General features: G+C 37.0%; 2 protein-coding genes across 2 annotated transcripts; one reads left to right on the top strand and one right to left on the bottom strand.

The window, feature by feature from the left end:
- Positions 1-3,980: 3,980 nt before the first annotated feature.
- LOC122083905 (probable isoaspartyl peptidase/L-asparaginase 2) lies at positions 3,981-6,522 on the bottom strand. Its single transcript, XM_042651837.1, has 4 exons — positions 6,294-6,522; positions 5,985-6,218; positions 5,714-5,800; positions 3,981-4,679 (listed from the first exon to the last, which is right to left on the bottom strand). The coding sequence occupies exons 1-4, from the start codon at positions 6,453-6,455 to the stop codon at positions 4,167-4,169; spliced, it is 996 nt and encodes a 331-aa protein (XP_042507771.1). The 5' UTR covers positions 6,456-6,522; the 3' UTR covers positions 3,981-4,166.
- A 5,856-nt stretch (positions 6,523-12,378) lies between these two features.
- On the top strand, positions 12,379-18,634 carry LOC122083470 (cyclase-like protein 2). Its single transcript, XM_042651289.1, has 6 exons — positions 12,379-13,054; positions 13,583-13,627; positions 13,864-13,936; positions 15,051-15,145; positions 15,940-16,010; positions 18,311-18,634. Exons 1-6 carry the CDS (start codon positions 12,619-12,621, stop codon positions 18,434-18,436), a joined length of 846 nt encoding a protein of 281 aa, XP_042507223.1. The 5' UTR covers positions 12,379-12,618; the 3' UTR covers positions 18,437-18,634.
- Positions 18,635-20,273: the final 1,639 nt, after the last annotated feature.

Below are 20,273 nucleotides of genomic sequence, written 5' to 3'. Positions count from 1 at the left end.
TCTCTCTCAGCGACATTACGTCGAATACGTCAGCAGGTGGGGGTGAACTCGTAAAGGATCAGGATCCCTTTCAGGATGGGTTTAAGTTTAACAACGAAAAGTTCAGGAAACACCCCCCCGATACTGCTTAACGAACTCTGCTGCTCCAATCATGAGGCAGGGATATTTTCGTAAAACAGCCCACCTGAGACGCCTCTAATCGTAAATGTATGCCTTTGTCTTCATTGTTTTGCCCAATTCGGATATTACACACACATACAAATCATTATTTTATACAGAATGGAAAAATATTTTTTTCCTTTTTTTTTGGTAAAAGGAAAATGATTTTCTAAATGAAACTTCACTTGTGAATTTAGAAGTTGTAAAGTTGTCAAATTTTTTTTTCTTAATTTATCCTAAAAATGAATTAGTGGTTTAAAAAGTTATTTGAACCATTGTTGGCAAACTAGGTTTTGACTAGGAAAACTGGGCCAAGTTTGGTCAAAAGATTAGAAACTTGGTCAAGAGTCATGGAGACTCGTCCTATGTTAAAAATGACAAGGTTGAGACCAAATCATACCTAATTATTCAAGACTCGTTTGTTTTGCCTAAGTCACAACAAAACGGTCAATTCTTGTCAAAAGTTTATGTCAGCCTTTCTGAATAATTTCGAACTAAAATATATTTTAATGATGTTAAATGTTCAATGACTGAAGTCTTCTGTATTAAATCCAACGATTATTGAGTGTATACATTTAAATTTTAATTAAAAAAACATGATTCATGACCATGACATCTCCAAGTCATATCTTATCACTTTCATCCAAGAGACAATGAATGATGAACTTCATAAAAAAATTTGAAAAACAAACACTTTTATTCTATCTTGCCTCATTTAATTAATTTATTAATTATTTATTTGGATTGCTTGAGAAAGACTAGTATAGAAATAAAAGGGGAAATTTGACATGACTCGCCTGGTTTTCTGTGACTCGCTTCGACTCACTAGGACTTAAAGAGGATGAGTCGAGTCACAAAACCTGGTTTTCCAACAATGATTTGAACATGTTGCATTACTTTCTCACTGGAAATTCACTCGATTCACTATCTTGCCCATTGTTTTCTTTGCTCAGTTGATAGAAAATTTTGAATTTATGTTTTGATCATTTTGTGTTCCTTTTTGTTTGTCTAAGGCGTAGTGCCAAGTGCCTCTGGTTGGCATCTTGCTTTGTTATCTTGACATATTTATTTATTCGTCAAATTTTTTTTAAATATTATTATTATTTTGCACATTTTTTGAAATACATATATGAAACGATTAGATTTGTCTTTATTAAGAAAAAAAAATGTTTGTAAACCTTTGGCTCCAACTACCATACAATAAGAAGAACTAGTTAAAATATTGACCTCATTAATGAGATATTGTCTTATATACAAAACTTTTTTTTCGGAATAGTCTTATGGGATCCCTAGTCTTATATACAAAACAATCTTTTTTATTTATTTTTTTCTATATCACGCTAGATATACATGGATTATAAACCCTTAAAAGGAAATCATGGACAAAAAATGTTGTTAAATCCTCTCGAAAATATTTTAAGATCATTAGATGAGAAACCCGGGCCCAAAGCCCATCACAGCTGTTAGGTTGGTTAACAGAGCTCTTTTCCCTCTGATTGGACTGCCAGAACAGAAGATTTAACAACTTCATTCTTTTTCTCCATAATTGCCTTAACCAATAATCGAATCAGCAACAACTTCCACCAGATGAATCATTATTAGATCGATCGATCTTTCTTCCTCTACCCCTTCCCTCTAAAAAGAAAAAAAAAGGGTAACAAATCTTTATTTCATAACAAATGATTTAATTTGGTAGCCTTATAACAATCACATAGATCGATAGAATACTTTTCCCAGCAACCACATCTCCATCACGAGTTAGTTAATTAATAGCCTCTGTTATGTTTGTCTCGAATTTTATCATGTTTTAAAGATTGACCCACTTCGAAGACATGGCACATTACATCGGTGTGTGTGAACCTCGTATATTCAAAATCTCCCCTTTTTTTTCCCATAGGAATTGAAACCCCTTTCTAATTTGTAACCATAGATCCCCACACCCATCAATGCACCCATCTGCCCACTCTTTCTTCATTCTTCCAGTCTCCCTCAGTGTCGATCTATAGAGAGAGAGAGAGAGAGAGAGAGAGAGAGAGAGAGAGGAGGCAAATGAGTGCATTTGATGGGTAACAAAGATGAATTTAAGTGTGGTCCTAAATCTTGATGGCCAAGCTAACTGAATAATATTAGTGTTAACTCTTTTAAAAAAAAATTACTAGACCTGCCAACTCACCTCAAAACTGCCTTAAGCGATCGAATCTGCAATAAAAATTCCTCCCGAGATGGACCTTCCTCTACCCCCCCTCCCTCTTAAGGTAAGAAATCTGTTTTCATAACAGATGATTTCGTAGCTCCCCTTTCTCCACACCCATCAATGCACCCATCTGCCACTCTTTCTTCATTCTTCCCGTCTGGTCTATCTAGAGAGAGAAAGACAGGATGAGGAAGGAGGAGGCAAATGAATGCATTTGATGGGCAACGACAATGATTTTTGGGTATTGAATGGCGCTTCAAACCAGGTTTCTCTCTCTCTCTCTCTCTAGATTTAATCCTTGTGATTTATGATGCTTTAATATGGAGATGGTCGTATATTTTATATTCTTCTTGCAAGCTTATTTCGCAAGCCAAGATCAAGAAATTGATCTCTCAACGTTATTAAACCTTCCTTTACTTTAATCGGGAAACACAAGAAGAAGAATAATCTGTTTTATATTCTATAATTTCTATACTATACTATATTATCTTTGCTTGTGAAATGGGCTATATGGGTATTTCGATAAATTTCTTGTATAGGGTTCTTTATATATTTGTAGCGATGTTTCTTTTTCTGTAAGCAATATGAGAGAGAGAGAGAGAGAGAGAGAGAGAGAGACTATAATCCTATTCTGCATTGATAGTGAAGCAAAATTTCATAGTGAAGCAAAATTTCATCTCACCATGGACATAGACATGCAATCATGCCAAACCACGTAAGTCATTGTGTTTGTAATGCAATTGTTGATTAAGATTACCATTTGTTTTCTACATCGTTTTAGGTTCTATTTCCTACAAGTGTTTCCATTTCTTGATGAAATGCACAGCTTTAAAGATGCAGGAACTGAGGACTCCAAACCAAAAGGCTGACACGAAAGAAGACTATCAGGTGATTCTTTATCAACTTTCATATCATGGTTTTCGTGAAGGGTATAGGTCACCTTCAAAATTGATACGATATCAATGCATATTGACCTATATTGGACAACTTTAGCCCTAATTTCTCTTTAAAAAATTGGGGTTTTTTGCCTATTCTACCCTTGGTTCATAAGTTTCACTGATATGGTATTGGCATGGTATATATTGAGATCTGAGGCTAACGATATCGACACCGATCACCAGTATCATACTCAATAACGTCTTACCTACTAAATCATGCAATAACATTTTAAAGAGGAGAGTGTGCTCTTACTATTTTCTTTTCACATTTTGTAGATATGATTGCTATGTGCTAAATTGGTTCAGATGTAAGAAGATGCAAACTTCGTTGTCTTTCTTTTTTAAGGAAAAGGAGAGAGACACACTCTTGTATTCCATTGTTGTATTTTAGTTTCTAGCATATGTATATGGTTATAGCCAAATAATAATAAAAATCATTTTACTAGTCAAATCGGGTGTCTAACACTTTTCTTCCAAAAACTATATTATCGACGGACTTGGATCATCTTGAGAGTGAACCAGGTTCTCATGTCAATTCTCGTACGAGACTGACCCCCAAAGATAGAATCCGTATGAGAATGGTTCTCATATGAGAACCTGATCCACTTACGATCATCTCTACCATTGCTGTAGAGAGTTCTCTTACACAAATAAGAATTGAAGGGAAGGGGGAGAGAGAAACTCTGAGATTCCATAATTCTACCATTCATGGTTTCTTTATAAGAAAGAGATTGAGAGACATGCCCTATGGCGGTAAGGCTAATACCTTTTTTTTTTTCTTTTGGCTTTATTCCTAATAAACCACTAGTAGGTAAATTTCTTAGGAATAATTAAGACAAAAGATTAGGGATATATCACCAGTAGAGCACAACTAATTAATTCCACACGGCAACCTCCATGAAACCATCCTCGGTGGCGCAGCCCCTAAACATACCGGTAGTGTTGAATCCGACAGCAACCTCCCCTTTATTCGATACCGCGATCATGCCGGCCTTTCCCTCGTCCAACCTCTTCTTAACAACATAGTCCACTGCCTCCTGTAGAGGGAAACCCTTGTACTCCATCACCGCAGCCACATCCCTTGCCAAGGTCCCACGTATGATGGCTTCGCCTTCTCCCGTGCAAGACACCGCGCAGAGGTCACAGGCATAGGTTCCGGAACCGATCAAGGGTGAATCTCCGATGCGGCCGCTCATCTTGTTCATCAGCCCTCCGGTGGAGGTGGCCGCCGCACACCTCCCGTGGCCGTCCACCACCACACACCCAACCGTCTCCGGTGCGTACACCCTGATTGGTAGCCCATTCATTTGCAAATTGCTCTCCATCGCACCTGCGCCCACACTGCATGTTTCTAGTCCTAATCCTACGACTGGGATCCTGTAATCAAACTGTTGCAACAACAAGGATCCACAAAGGAATAAATATCCCAATAAAGGTAGCTGCAGTAGACTTTGGCAACTAAAAGCCAAAACCAAAAATATAGGAAGAAAAAGGTTGACAGTACAAAATCTAATGATCCAAACAAAAGATTCTATAACGGAAAGTCCTGACTCCCTGATTCTTTTCTCAGGGCAATGTTTGATAGATAAGAGAAGGAAAAAAAAAATTATATATATATTTTGCTATAATTAGAAGAAAAGAAAAGAATTTTTTTTTTATTATTTTTTATTCCTTGTATTTTAGGCCGAACTTTTTTGACCGCAAAAAGAAAACTTTACCATTCACGAGGTGAATTTTGAAATTAAAAGAAAAAAAAAAATCTTTTCTTACTTTCATACATATCAAAACACAATGAGAATTTCTCAAATCAAGAAAATAGTATAATTTTTATATTTTTTTTTTCTTATATATTCTTAACCACCAAACTCGAGCTTAAAGAAGATTGTTTATGTAAAAAGGATCCAATGTGAATTATCCAAAAACCGATCTGATTTGGATCTAGGGTTATAAAACACGTGATAATACAGCTCAGTAGTATCACGTGAGCCATTGGGTTTTCACCGTATGAATCAGTATCCAACATCTATCCCTTTTGTTTCTAAATATAACTGTTTTTATCTTTGTAATGGTAGAAGGAAAGAGTGAAGGACATGTGTTAGATGTTAACTCGCACAACCATGTGATCGTACAAATAACAGATCCTATCTCTTCATTAACCCCTGTACTAACTGGGTCAATGAGAGCAGACGCTCAAGTATCAACAGTAGCTAGATTTTTTATTTTTCACAAAGGTGGGACTGTGGCTATATAAAACGAACCAATGATTTCATAGCCAATTACTTGGGGTTGCATCCATTAACAACAAAACAGTATCCCAATCTTTGTCGCCTTCTAAACGCGTGCTATATATGCCGTCTCTTGAGAAAAAAAAAACAAAAAGGAAAAGGAAAAAAAGGAAAGGAAAATTGCTCCGTTCACATACCACGATTGCATTAGCCTCCTTAGCCAATTTCAACATCCCAACGTTTTCTTCCGTGATGAAGAAATCATTATCAACCAGTTCTACACCCTGCAGAGATTCAAACACTTTCAACTAAGAATGGCGGAATCCACTTGCGTGACTATGTAGAAAACCTTAAAAGGAAGAGTTAACTAACAGTTAGGCAAGTCAATTCCTCTTCCTTCTCCTAAGAAGGAGGAGTTCTGTTTCGTTACTAGGTAAGGAAAGTGAGTATTAGGTATTAGGGTATTACTTGTTTCCTTGCGAATTCCTCGGCACCGGAGAAGGCCAGATAAGAATGAGGTGACTTGTCCATCACCAGGCGTGCCAGCGATACCGGATTCTTGACGGTGGTTAACCCCGACACCGCCCCGCATCTCCTCTTGGTCCCATCCATAATGCTCGCCTCCATCTCTACCGTCCCTTTCTCCGTTAACGCCGATCCACGTCCCGAATTGAATATCGGATCTGTTTCCAGTTCTCGCACCTGTGTACACAGGATGTGAGAAAATACAGAGAAAGAGATTGAAGAAGAAGGAATTAAGAAAAGAAAGAGACGTACAACGAGTTCGACGACATCGATGGCGGAGAGGGAAGAGCGAAGAGCAGTGATGCCGAGATTGAGGCAGTGAGTGAGGAGTTTCTTGGCCTCCTCTTGCCTCTCCGATGGGAGATTTGGGTCCACACCAGCTCCTCCGTGCACTGCTATAGCCCACGCACCCATCTCTTTCCCTCTCGAAAGTGCCGGAAGATCGCTTTGTGTGGAGGTGGTAACTGGTAATTGGTAACTTCTCTACGAGGTCACCCTTCTACGAGTACTCCCCATTTATAGGGATTTTCCCGGACTCCAAAACCATTATTAGGTTAGATTTGATGAAATGATTTGGCATCCAAAATAAACACGTGACGTTAGACATACCCCGCACTCTGGACTGTGAAGTGGAACATGAGAGAAGCCATCTTTATTTCGCTTCTTTCCTTCGTTTCTTCCTTTTGTATTCCTTCCGATTTATTTTTTTGTTCTTTCCAAAAAGAGTCCCCTTTTACGGTCCCCTCTCCCCATAGAAACAACCTCTGCATTGTGTGTGATGGTGCGGTGAGTATTGGATAGTTGAAAGGATCTCGAAATGCATATTCGGATGTTTATCTCACCACCGCACTCATTGCAGAGAATAATCACTCCCTTCTCTCCCCTTTCCTCTTCCTTTACCTAAAGGTGTCAATTGGGATTGATTTCAATTTTTTTATTTAAAGGTAAATTCAGTGTCGATAGGAACATGATAGAAAGAGAATTAACTATATTTCATGTTGATCAAATTGAACAAATGATAGGTCAAGATGATCCCTGTTTTCATTGGGAATACCTTGAAAAAGAACTTTTCCTTAGAGTAAGCAAAATGTGAATGTGCATTTCTTTCTATCATTGTACTAAGTTTTAAGCGAGGGGAGCCTAGTTTGGTTTATGATACGATATCTACAAATCAAAATTAAATCCGTTTCAGTTTTATTAGGTTTGTATATAGTTTAATTTGGTTCAAATTCAATGTAAGTGAAAAAATTGTTGAAACAAATAAAGTAGGGAATGAAATTTTAACCATGCGAGAGTCCTAATTATCAAATGTGAAACCTTTTAACCACTTTTACCAACTCAATTAAGAAACCCATAATATTTTGGCTCACACAATTCAACAAAGACGCTTAGTTCGGTTTTAGTTTTTAATCTAAACAGTATTAGGTGAAATTTCACTTTTCAAAATAGAAACCATGCTTTTTTTTTTAGTTCCAAACAATCGGATTTTATTCCAATTCTAAATTGGCACCTTTACTAGTGAGAGTATCGTTCTATTCATATACAAAGTAATAGATTTGTGAGGCGTTGGATTGGAATCATTCAGGCATCAATATGTCGTACTATTTGCCATAGGAATCTCTCTCTTTTCTCTTTTTCTCTTTTTCATTTTTAATAAAAACCATAGAAATCTCAGTAATTCTCTTGGAAACTTTCATGCGTACGAGGAATCTGAATTATATACTATTTCCTCAAAAAAATAAGTGTAGCGTAAAGTATGACAAAATTTTCACATAATATTCCTCGTCAACTTGCTGCTTTTGCTTAACCCATCTTTTTTTTTTTTCGAGGGTAGGGTATCAAATATCAATACTCTTATCACAAACCAGCTTGATAATCCAATGAAACGAATATAGAAGAGCGATATAATGAATCTCAGCACGAAATAACCACAACCAAAGTTTGTGCCAATAGAATTCAAATTGACAAGAATAAAGAGCGTATTCTTTGAGCAACAATGAGATTCAACAAAATATCATTTAATTTTTCTCTTTCTCTATTTCTCTCTCTCTCTATTTTCTTTTCTTTTCTTTTGGTACAAGAGAAAAGACATTGAAGTGCTAGTGTATCTTATTCTTGAGGCTTAGAAAACCTTTTTCCTATGAAAATATATCATGTTCACCCTTCACAATGGCTAAGTGGAGTTTCATTCTTGATTGAATTTTTTTACTAGGAGAGTGATGGAAAAAAAAAAAAAACTAACAAACAAATCAAAAGCACAATCATAATCAATCAGTACTCCATGATTAATGGTAACATATGGGTCATTTGGGTGTGTGGCAAACAATTTAAAACTAAGGCTGCATTTAGTAACATTCTAGAAAAACGTTTTTGGAGTTTTTTTGTTCTATGAGAATGAAAAAACGAAATAAAGCATTTGGTGCATTTATGGTGTGTTTTGTTGTTCCAGTTTTGTTTAAAAAAAAAAAAAAGTATTTTGACACAGAAACTGAAATTTCTATTTTTGACATGAAACATCGTTTCCAAATGTAACCTAAGAATGAGATTCTGATGTATGGAAAAATGGATTCTACTCACGAATATAGGGGTTGCACCCAAACACAAAGGGAAAAAGGGGCGAAATGACCACTCCACCCCCATAAAAAGTGGAAATGATCACCTTGTTGATGCTTCCACATGAACTCAGATTGGCCCACATGCTTATATAAAGCCACGCTCTTAGGCAGAGAACTCTTTTCCCTTTTTATTTTTTCCCTTTCAATATTTGTAATTGTTTCAATGTATTTGTTTAATGTGTACGTAATTGTAATTATCCTATTAATTAATTATTTTCCTAATCTTTTCTTTGATAGTAGTGATGACTGATGACAACCGGTTGATAAGAACGACGATTGGGCTGCCAATTCAACTTAAGATCGTTAATCGATGGACACATCAGCTCCACGCATGTCCTGCACTCGTGTCGATACTCCATACTCGAGACGAGAGAGAGAGAGGGGTCATCATGGAAAAAAGGGCTTGGGCTGGCACGTCAGCGCCACGGAAATGGTGTAGACTACTCCTCTTCGACCACCTGAACTAAAGTTGCTGCTCCTACTCCGTCAGTGGTGAGGGAGGGAGGAGACCCATGAAATTGGCTTGCACTTTTCCTGTTTCTGTGAGTAGGTTGAATAACATGGGACCCAGTCCAATAACTGCAGGGCCCATATGGAAAGCACCCACATTTGGTATTAGGAAAAGATAGCCCAGGTCTATCATCTACATCTTCTTCCCTTGCGTTTTTAATCACTAAGTTTTCTTTTTCATATGTTGCAAATTAGGGCTGAGTTTGGTAGGATTCTAGGTTGATAAAGCATTTTGAGATGATAAAAATAATAAAAATTATAATAGCATAATCCATTATTGACATAGAATGCATACCAAACAGATCCTAGACGTGCGAGGTTAGTCTATCAGAAAAATTTCAGGCATGGGTTGGGCTGTCAAGGTATAGTCTAGGTTAAGGTTAGAATCTAGGCTTAAGGTTCGGCTAGATTTGGGGTCAGGGTTGTGCCCTTTGGTTGAGCCTAACTTAGTTCATATATAATATACTTTCTACCCATTAATTTGGTAATAATAAAAATATATATTTTTTTAAACATCGGTATGTGTAGTGAAATATAACACATCACTATTTACCAAATATATGTGATAGAAAGTAGAAACAAGGTGAGCATATCATTAGTATAATTTCAGTTCAAAATGAGTAAAGAAAGTGAAAATTTACAAAAAGTGTCATTTGGTAATTTATATTCATCTACATTTTGGTAATTTATATTCATCTTCATTTTGGTAATTTTATTAGACTTTCAGCAACTTACTTTACTTCTTCTTCTTCTTTTTTATTTTAAGGTGTTTTGTGGGATCATCGTGTTCTGCAGGTATCAAAACAAGGAAAAACAGGGATGAGAAAAACAGAGGATTATTTTCCTGTTTTGTGCGCCTTTTGTTCCCTCAACCTTTTCAGTTAGGCAAAAGTATTCCTTTACTTGAAGTAGGGTTCATCCACTCTCTATGGTTTTTATTATTATATAACTCAGCCACATGAAGAGCCCACAAGCACCTCTATTGATGACATGGAAAGAGTCTCTCCAACTGAGCCATGACGCACACTGAGGAATAGAAAACGATCATCACTATTAAGGGATTATGTGGCATGAGGATGCATTTGCAAGAGGGAACTCTGTTAAACGTCATGGTAGATTGTTAGAGAATGATTTGGTGAGAATCATTTTATCAATGAATATAGTAGGAAGACCTATATAAGTAATCTGGTCAAGGAAGAAAAGGCATAAATCAAATCAATTATCTCATCTTCTTTTGGTTGGAGATTGCTACCCTCGAAGGTAGCATTTATATTATAAATTTTTTCTTCATCATATCATATTCCTACAACTAGTCAAAGTCAAATAGTTATTTCTCATTATTTTTCATATCCATCCGGTCATTCTCCCTTGACCATGGGCGTGGAAAATCGAGTCATTTTCCATTATTATGAGTTAGTTTTATTCCTTAAAACATTGGAGAAAATTTTTCTTCACCTCTTTTTTTTTTTTTCAGGTTATCTAAATTTGTTTGGCTATCATATTTGGGCCGGTCCGGGCTGGATTGAGCTGGATGACTAAGTTAGGGTTGGAATTTCCCAGCCTGAGGTTCACCTGACGAGACCAGTTTTTGGCGACTTTCACTTTCAACCTGATTCACCACCTACGTGCCCTTTAGGCCCAGTCACTCCAAAGAATTCTTGCCCCTTGGGCTGGGTTGGAGTTTGCAAAAATCTGGCACGGCCTGCTGGATTTGCATACCCATTCGCTCCTGGCCACTTTAGTACCAATTAATCTATATCCAAGGACTTTATACTCGTAATCGAGTCAATTCAATCAATACAAATTGCATTCGGATCAGAATTAGTTGGAATTAATCCAAAAAATCTGAGAATCTGGGCCATATTTAAAATTCAATCCCAAAAAACCTTAGGAAAGGCTACTTTGAAACATTTGAAATCGGTATCGATTACAATCTAAATTAATATCTAAATCACTAAAACCTACGAGTCCATAGGTGACCTCTACACCCTTTGAATGTTGTGAGATTATTACAAGTATCGGTGTCAAAAAAGCCTGATCAACCCAAATCAGCCCTAGCCCACCCTGAGCCCGAACAAGGCTTGGGCTGATATTTCAGCCCATAGGGTGGGTTAGGGTTGGAATTTTCAAGCTCGATGCAGGGTTGGGTTGGGTCTAGGTTGAGGTCTCAACCCAACCCAACCCAATCCAACCCAACCATGTTTATTAAATATATAATCATATAAATACACTAATAATTATTAATGGGTATTTATAGAAAAAGGTCTATTGTTTTCCACAATCTACACATATACAAAAACTTTGGTCTTAGGCCTATGTAACGCATCAAGATCAAGCAACCAAGTAACTGATAGTATTGGGTTGGACTGGATTAGGTTAAACCCGACCCATTCAGGGCTCATCAAGGCTGGATTGGGTTGGGCAAAACCCGACATGGTTGGGCCTGGATTGAGATATCCCAACCTGACCTAGGGCTGGGCTGTGCTTGGGTTGAATTAAAAGACCTTAGGATTGGGCTAGGTTTTTGACACTCCTAATTACAGGAGATCATGGTACAGGAAATGATCTGGCCTAAGAACTACCCTTTTAATCAGTAACAAGGTTTTAGAATGGCTGCTCTCATAATGAGGATTGAGGCTTCCAGGAAAGTATTAAGAGATTGCCCCATTCAGACAATGAGGGTGTCAATGGGCCGGGTTGGGCTGGGTTTTTTAAAACCCAAGCCCAACCCTAAGGTCTCTTAATTCAACCCATGAGGTTGGGCTGGGTTATCTCAGCCCAAGTCCAACCCTATTTGGGTTAACCCAACCCAACTCAGCCCTGATTGGACTAGGCTTAGCCCAACCCAAGCCAACCTAGTACTATTGGTTTCTTGGTTTGCTTGATCCCGATACGTTAGAGAGGCCAAAGACTAAGGATTCTTATATATGTAGATTGCGGAGATTAAAGACTAATGTTTTATTATATATGTAGATAGTGAAAAGCGAAACACTTTTGACAACCCTTTTTTTATAAGTATCTATTTTTAATTATTAATATATTTATATTATTATGTAACTAATATACATAGTTGGTTTGGTTAGATCATGTTCGATTGGATTGGGTCAAGTTGGGTTGAAATCTCAACTCAGACCTAGCCCAACTCGGCCTTAGACCTGAATTTCCCAACCCTCACCCACCTCATAAGCTAAAAACTCAGCAAAGGCTCTGTTCGGACTCAGGGCGATGGTTCGGACTGACGGAGCCTTTTTTCATACCACTACAGACGGAGGCATGAACCATGAGTAAAATCCCCGTGCAACAGCCCATGGATCGGATCGTTGTCTTCCGTGTTCGTCCGTAAGACCGTTAAAGGAAAGGAAAAATAAAAGGATTTCTGATAACTCCCCGCGAATTTCATACTTCACTGCCCTTTCCAAGTGCACTTCCACGCTGTGTAGCTGCTCTTGAAGATGAAGATGAAAGATTTCTTGCTTCAGCTCCTCTGCTTCGATCTTCTGATAGTTTCTCTCGTATCTTTGGCCTCATCTTCAGATCCCAACGACGCCTACCCGGCCGGCTACGGTGATGATTCTGGTTACCGATCGTGCGGAGTGAGTTCGAATGGGCAAGATCTTGTGCCTCCTCGGAGGGAGGTATTTGACGACGGAAGGATTTTTGACATCACCCACACTTTCAGGGAGGACATGCCTGCTTTTGATTCGTCTGAGGGGGTTGGCCAGGTCCTTTGGCTCCCTTCGAGCATGAAGAATGGATCCCGCGCCAATATGTCCGAGATGAAGTTGCCCGTCCACACCGGCACCCATGTCGATGCCCCCGGTCACATGTTCGACCACTACTTCGATGCTGGTTTCGATATTGACTCCCTCGACCTCGCCGTCCTCAATGGTATATTTTGTATCATTTCATTCTTATGCAATAATGATTCCCTCTGCTCATAATCCGTTACCTTGATTGTCGTAGACAGATGTTTGATTAAATTACATTCGTTAAATGATGCTTCGCTTATCCTGAAGAGTTTGGAAATAGTTGGATACTCACTCTAGTTATTATTGTGTACTGTAATGAATTAAAAAACATCAGATTGAAGATTTTATCACTTGTTCTTTAACAAAGCCTGGCTTTACAAGTGTAATCTGAAACAATTCAAATTCAACTCAACCTGTTAAGCGTCTTAGATGTGAAATCCTCATGGGAAATAGTTGCTAAATCTTACGGATTTTTTCTTTCCTGTGCATGTATACCTGATTCCTGAGTCTAATTTTGGCTTTTAGCCCTGTTTTTTACATTTTTTTATGCAATTGCCCTTTTGTTTATCTTATTTAGCCTAATTTTGGGGGAAGAATTTCAGCTCTGTTAGTCATGTTCATGCCTTTATTTGACATCTCTGAAGAATTTGTCTGTTGGTTTCAACAGGTCCTGCACTGTTAGTCGATGTTCCAAGAGATAAAAACATAACTGGTAAGTTCCATTTCAGATGAACTTCTTCATTTCATTACTAGCACTTGTATCATCAGCCAATTTCTCTACTATTGTTCAGTCAGCATGGCACATCATTGTAATTGTTTAGAAAGGCTTACATGGGTTGACGGAATACTGTTTAAAAGTTGGATATATCAGCATCCATAAAGATTTAAGATACTAAAATTAGTCAAACCCTCGCTCTTGTAGTTGACAATGGTTTCCACCTTTTGCAGCGGATGTTATGAAATCTTTAAATATTCCTAGAGGAGTTCGTCGTGTTCTATTCAGAACATCAAACACCGACAGGTATTTCATGATACACTTTGCCCAAAATCTTGCCATTACAATCAACTCTATGGTAATACTGGTTAGATCCCAAGTTTAGATGATTATTTTCTAGTGCTGATGGATTGCCTTGACATGTGCTGCTCAATCAGAAAAAGAATGTAGACCATCTCAAAAAAATTGTGATATATTTGTTTCTCTGTCAAACTAGGTAGTGCTTGAAATACTGCCTTCACAACAATGGTGGCCATATGTGTTGACATGCTTTCTTGTGATGTTGGACTATTGGAGTTGATCCACTCATGAACTCGATGCTCGGATTTATGAATGGAATCTACCTTCTATTTTGTACTTACTGTGACTGCATGTAGTTTTTTACATGATTTATTTATTTCTCTAAAAAATTTGTTTATTATAATTTGGTACATCATCTCTGAGTGGAATGGTAGATTAAGTTTTCATCGGCTCCTTTAATTATTGGTTTAAGTCTTGAATGAGTATAGTTCAACAGACAAAACTTCTGTTTCATGTTTTCAAGAATAAAATACATTATCTCCACACTTAATGAATTATTTGGGATGTTGTCAATCACTGGGATGTTTTGTTTGTACTGCCATGAAGTTGGTATGGTACCCTTAGACGTCTGTCATACTGTTGGCCTTTTGTGCTATTAGTCCTATACAATGACAAACATGGAGACAGTAAAAAATTCCAATTAATGATTTAGTTTTATAGGAGATCACTATTTTCTGAATCTTGTTTTAACTTTTCTTTATGCTATGTTACCTTGCAGAAGGCTTCCTTACCTCTGCTCTGCAGGGGTGTCCCTGCAGGGTAACCTTGCCAAATAAGCAATGGTGTATATGACATTAGATGATCATTTGAATATGCAACTTTAAATTATAAAGGGAAACAACCTCCACTTTCCAACCTAAACAAAATCATTTCCTGAATAAATACTGCTTATTGTCATTGTGATGGTTAAGTGTGTTGTGCTCAAGTAATAGGTAACTCAACTAAACAATTGTTCAATTTCTAATATGGTGTAATCTTCTATGCTAAATTTAATTCTTATTCTTATTATTATTTTTAATTTGAAAAAAATCCAAGTAAGTTTAATTCTAACAAATTTCAGGCGACTTATGTGGAAGAAGTTTGACTCAAGCTATGTTGGATTCATGAAGGACGGTGCCAAATGGCTGGTAGAAAACACTGATATCAAGCTTGTGGGTAAGATACAAATAGTTAGTGATTGTTTTTTTAATGATGAAGAGCATTTGCAGGATCTAGCAAATCAAGGACTCCTTTTTTTTAAAGTTTCTTTGCATATAATATGTTTTTTGCATTTGATAGATTTCATTGCATGAAAATTCACGTTTCTTATTGCTATGTAGTTACAAAAAGATACTTTGTTTCCCTAATGGTAGTGCTTAACATGAAAATGATGCTATTACATTATACTCACTACATCCCAATCAAGAAATGACAAAATGAGGTAATTTATTATCTATATCTAGAGAAGCACCCCCCCAAAAAAAAAAAAAAGAGTACTATTTTTTGTTCGGTTATTTTATTTTATTTTGAAATCTCATTTTCTAATTTCAATTCTGCTTTCAATGATTATTTTGGTCCTTGTGGAAATGGAAATATTTTTTTGAAATCGGTCAACATGTGTCCCAATATCTAGACTTATCTGAAATTAGGAAAAGTGTAAATGAAATTGTTGAACGTTAAATTAGAATAGGAACCATTATAAAAGAAAATTAACCACTACAAGTGGATCATGAATTCGAAGATTGGTATTGGATTTGAAAGATCACGTGATGCAGATCTGTATCAATCCAGGACAATCCTGATATGGGACAGTACAATCCCATAGTTTTGAGCAATTGATTGATCTTGTTATTTGGTCCTAGCACTTGATGTAATCCCCCTATTGGCTTACCAAACTATGTTTCTGGTGTTGCATTTTTTTTTTTTTCCGCAAAATCAATGTTGTTATATTTGTTTGTTGTGACATGTAGGAATTGATTACTTATCTGTTGCTGCCTATGACGATTTGGTTCCTGCCCATCTTGTTTTTCTAGAAGGAAGGGTATGGAATTTCTATCTTTATTGACATGTTATCTTAAATTTCATTTGCAATTGGAGATTTTCTTGAATTTATTCTCTCAAATTTTGAATAATATTTATGTCATGCATCTTTTTTTTAGGAAAGTAGAACATGCAGTTATTTTCTTAACCTAACATAATTTGTTTTTCTGGACTTGGCATGAAGTTTCATTAATTTAGATTCTAAGTACATTAACTGGTCCAGTATAGGCTCCACCAATTGTTGCTTCTTTTGGTGCTTAGTAGAAATAGCACTGGTATGTGTTGGCATCGGTATTTATTTTAAAAGTAATTAAAGCGTTGCATTGTATTGATGAATAGGTAAACAATGAGGCAAGCTGGTCTGCTGGTGAGGTTGTCTACTGGCTTCTTACAGCAGGATCAGAGTTGCTATTTATTTTGGTTTACACTGTGTAAATATAAAAGTCATGCACAATATAAAAATGGTGCTAAAACGTACTCTGTATTTATAGAAATTCTGCGAATGTTACCTAATCTTCTGTTAGGATTATTAACATGCTTGATGCAAACCATTCTCTTCATCTTCTGAAGGGTGTTAATACTTGTTGTGAGGGATTGATACCTAGAGTTTGACCCTAATCTGGGAAGGTTGACTTGTTAGTTTTGAGGTTTTGTTTGTTTTATTTAGATGTTGTTGCGAGGTTAGGTCTAGTATTTGTTACAGGTTTGGTCTTGCATTTTCAGCAAATGTTCTTATCATTGATTAGTAAACTCGGTATGAGCTTGGGATCATTCTAACCATTTGATTTGCTGTTATTATTCATTCTCCTAATCTGGATTTTATTCTCTGTGAATAGATCTTGTTTTGGTACTGCTTATTCAATTACAGTACTACATTAGTGCTCTAGTGAGGAGAAAGTTGGGGAAACGTGTAAATTTATAAATTACTGGTTTAGGTTGGAAATTCCCTCCCACCCCCCACCTCCCCACAAAAAGAAAGGGCAATGGTAAAGGTTAGTGGTCAATACATTAGCAGGTTGCTCATTTAAAAATGAGAAAAAGCAAGTGAAGGTTGGATTCACTTCCAGGTGTAGTGTGGGAAACGGAGAAAATCGGTGTAACAATTAGCCTCCTTTGCACAATATCAGACTCAGTTGGCTCTCCCTTACCTAGACGCCTGTCTAGCTTTCTTCTTTATGCCTTTTTCTCTTTGTTTTATTTTCTGTAGTCTCGCAGACCATCCATCTCACATCACTTATCTACTGACATGTTTCTTAGTTGTCCAACATATCTCTTGGTCAATATTTTCTTGAGCTGCCCTGAAGATGTTGATTCTGACTTATTTTAAAATCTTTGGATTTGAAAGCATTCTTCCAAAGTCTTAGTTTTACATTTAACCTCATTGTCTCACCAATCAAAGTTATGTCGTCTGCAAAGAAAATAAAAATGTGGAGTCCTTGCTACCTCTGATTGAAAATCCATCAAAATTTCATGCTTGCAGTTATCTATTTGGTAATCAAAGTTTTCCATCTACAAGTAACATTGATTATCTGATTCAATGTTTTTTGAATGGTGGATTCACCCATAGCTAGTGCAAAAAGATGGTAAGATACAGATTTGATTCCAACTACTGGTCTAATGTGAATCACCACGTACTTTTGTCACACTAGTGTACCATCTAACATCTCTGCATCAATTTGATCTCTCTTTCTACATTCTCCCTAGAGACTCTGATTGCATTCTTTATTTAATTCTGTGGAGCCATGCATAGAATTTCTTTTTTATTCTAAACCTTACCTCTCTTGTAGGTAAGTTGTTGGTCACATTGAGTCTCTTCCCTAGTTTGAAGCCAAATGGGCCACTGGGAATTGATTAGTTTTATCTTTGCATGAAGCTGAGAATAACATAGTGTTCATATTGCTTTATTCTTGTGAATATTTAGCCTTGCTCTTTCATAACTTCTGTGTAGAATTACATTTCCCGAAGAAAGATTCTTTAAACCCTCACAAAATCTCAACTTGCTGCATTTATGAGCTTTAGCCAGTTATTACTTCTTCTTTTTTTTTTTTTAATAAGACCATGAAATCTGTATATCATGAAGTGTTGATTCTTCAAAATCCTTGTTTTTTCTTTCCTTTTTGTTTCTCCCTTCATGGCTTTATTCCCCCTCTCCTATAATAAAGTTGGGAAGTTCTGTTGGAACTTCTATTTATTAAACAGAATCACCTCAATTGCATGTTTTGCTTCTTGCAGTAAATGTCTGTGGATATTGTTTCTTAAATCATAAATATTGCAGCTGATTATACTGTTGAAATGCTTCAGGAAGTCATTCTTGTCGAAGGCCTAAAATTGGATGACATCAACCCTGGAATATATTCTGTCCATTGCTTACCTTTAAGGTTACGTGGTGCTGAGGGATCACCAATAAGATGCATTCTCATCAAGTGATAATCTCTTGTAAGTTTAATGTAGCAAAAATATTTATAAAAGAATGTTGCTTTTAAAACTGAAACTGTTTTCAGTTTTTACACTTTTTTGACTGTATAATACCACATATTGTATCTATAGTTGTAATGTTAATAACTTAAAGAGGAACCTATAATTGGGGTCGGAAGTTGAAGAAATATATCCATATGCCAAGACAAAGCGAAAGATAAGTCAACATCCTCAACTAAACTCCACAAATTAATTTGTAATTGGCCATTTAAGACTTTTTACATAGTCACACTCTATCAAAGTCTGTGTTTATGTGTTTGCCATAAGAATTGTGGGTCATGAGATCTTGCCTTTACTGTCTTGGCCATCCTTTTCTTCTATTTTGAAAATTTTTCCTCTTGACTTTATTTTCGACTTGCACAGTGTCACTTCTCATTGTCGACCTACAATAAATGTAGGGATATCAAACACATCCTAGAACTGCAAGCTAAAGTTTAGTAGAAAAGTTTTCTTCACTGTGGGTGAAGAGAAACACGATCCTTGAACAGATTTTTATTTTTTATTTTTTTAAGGTGGGGTGGGTGGGGTTAAATTCTTGAACAGAAGTTAAAGGTTCACAAATGACAAAAACAGCTAAGCTATCTTTGCCTCTATAGCAACTGGGGTGCAACCTAGTCCAAATAATCCTAACAGCTTTGAGGGCCATTTGACTGTTTTTCAGGTTACGTTGGGATTTTTAGCCTATGGGGTTAGCCCAAGCTCAAGTAGGGCACTAGGGCTTGGACAATTATGAACCATTGGGTTCACCACCTCGCCTGTGCTGGATTTACTTGTGATTATGTTGTCTATCTAAATGTATAATATTACGGATGAAAATATGGAGTTCGTGTATAGCAATGCCATGTAACAAATACTACCATCTTCAGGGCCATATCTAATTTTTTGGCTATCATATTTGGGTCGGTCCTGGTTGGATTGAGTCTGGATGACAAGGCTATGGTTACTGTCTCACACCCTGAGGCCAGGCTTGGGCTGGGTTGTGGTTTGCAGGGTTGTGGTTTGCAAAAATCTGGTCCAGCCTGCTCGAGTTGCATAACCGTTTACCCCTGGCCACTGCAGCACCAATTAATCCGTATCCAAGGATTTTATTAGGACTGTCAATCCCAAGCCCGCACCAGTTAGACCGATCAGCCCGACCATTTAAAAATTGATCCAGCCTGTGCTGATTATTAAACGTGTCAGGCTCAGGCCCGTTTATAAACAAGATAATACACGGTGTAAGGGCTAAGCTTGACAGGCGCCTGACTGGTTCAACTTGCATGCAAGTCCGACTCAGCCCAACATGTTTAGTTTGACCATTCATTAATTATTTAATGTAATTAAGTATAATATCTTTTCTAAATTGTTGATGATTTAATAAAATATATTAAAGTATCTTAAATCTAAGACAATTAAAAGTCGTTTAAGGTTTTATTAATACATTGTCCCGTTTGAGACTCGATTATAGTCTGATTAGGAGAAGATCGGTTAAAGCCCAGAACTCGATTGAGATCAACTCATTCTTTAAATAGATAACTCACAGTCCAAGGTATAGTCTTGCTAGGCGCTGCTAGAGTGCGGATCAATTCCTCTTACAAGAATGATTCTCGTACGGTGTTTGATTTACACTTGAACTCCATTTAATCTCTTTCTTCTTTTCATTGATTTTTATTTTGAGTAGAGTCCAAGTGTAGATCAAACACCGTACGAGAAGCATTCTTGTATGAGGATTTGATCCAAGCTAGGCCTTACAAAGACCGGCTTGGCCAGACCAATTAACACCCCTAGATTTGATACCGGTAGTCAGGTC

The sequence above is a fragment of the Macadamia integrifolia genome, chromosome 7 (genome assembly GCF_013358625.1).
Source record: "Macadamia integrifolia cultivar HAES 741 chromosome 7, SCU_Mint_v3, whole genome shotgun sequence".
NCBI lineage: Eukaryota > Viridiplantae > Streptophyta > Magnoliopsida > Proteales > Proteaceae > Macadamia > Macadamia integrifolia.
This window is presented reverse-complemented; position numbering and strand designations above follow the sequence as displayed.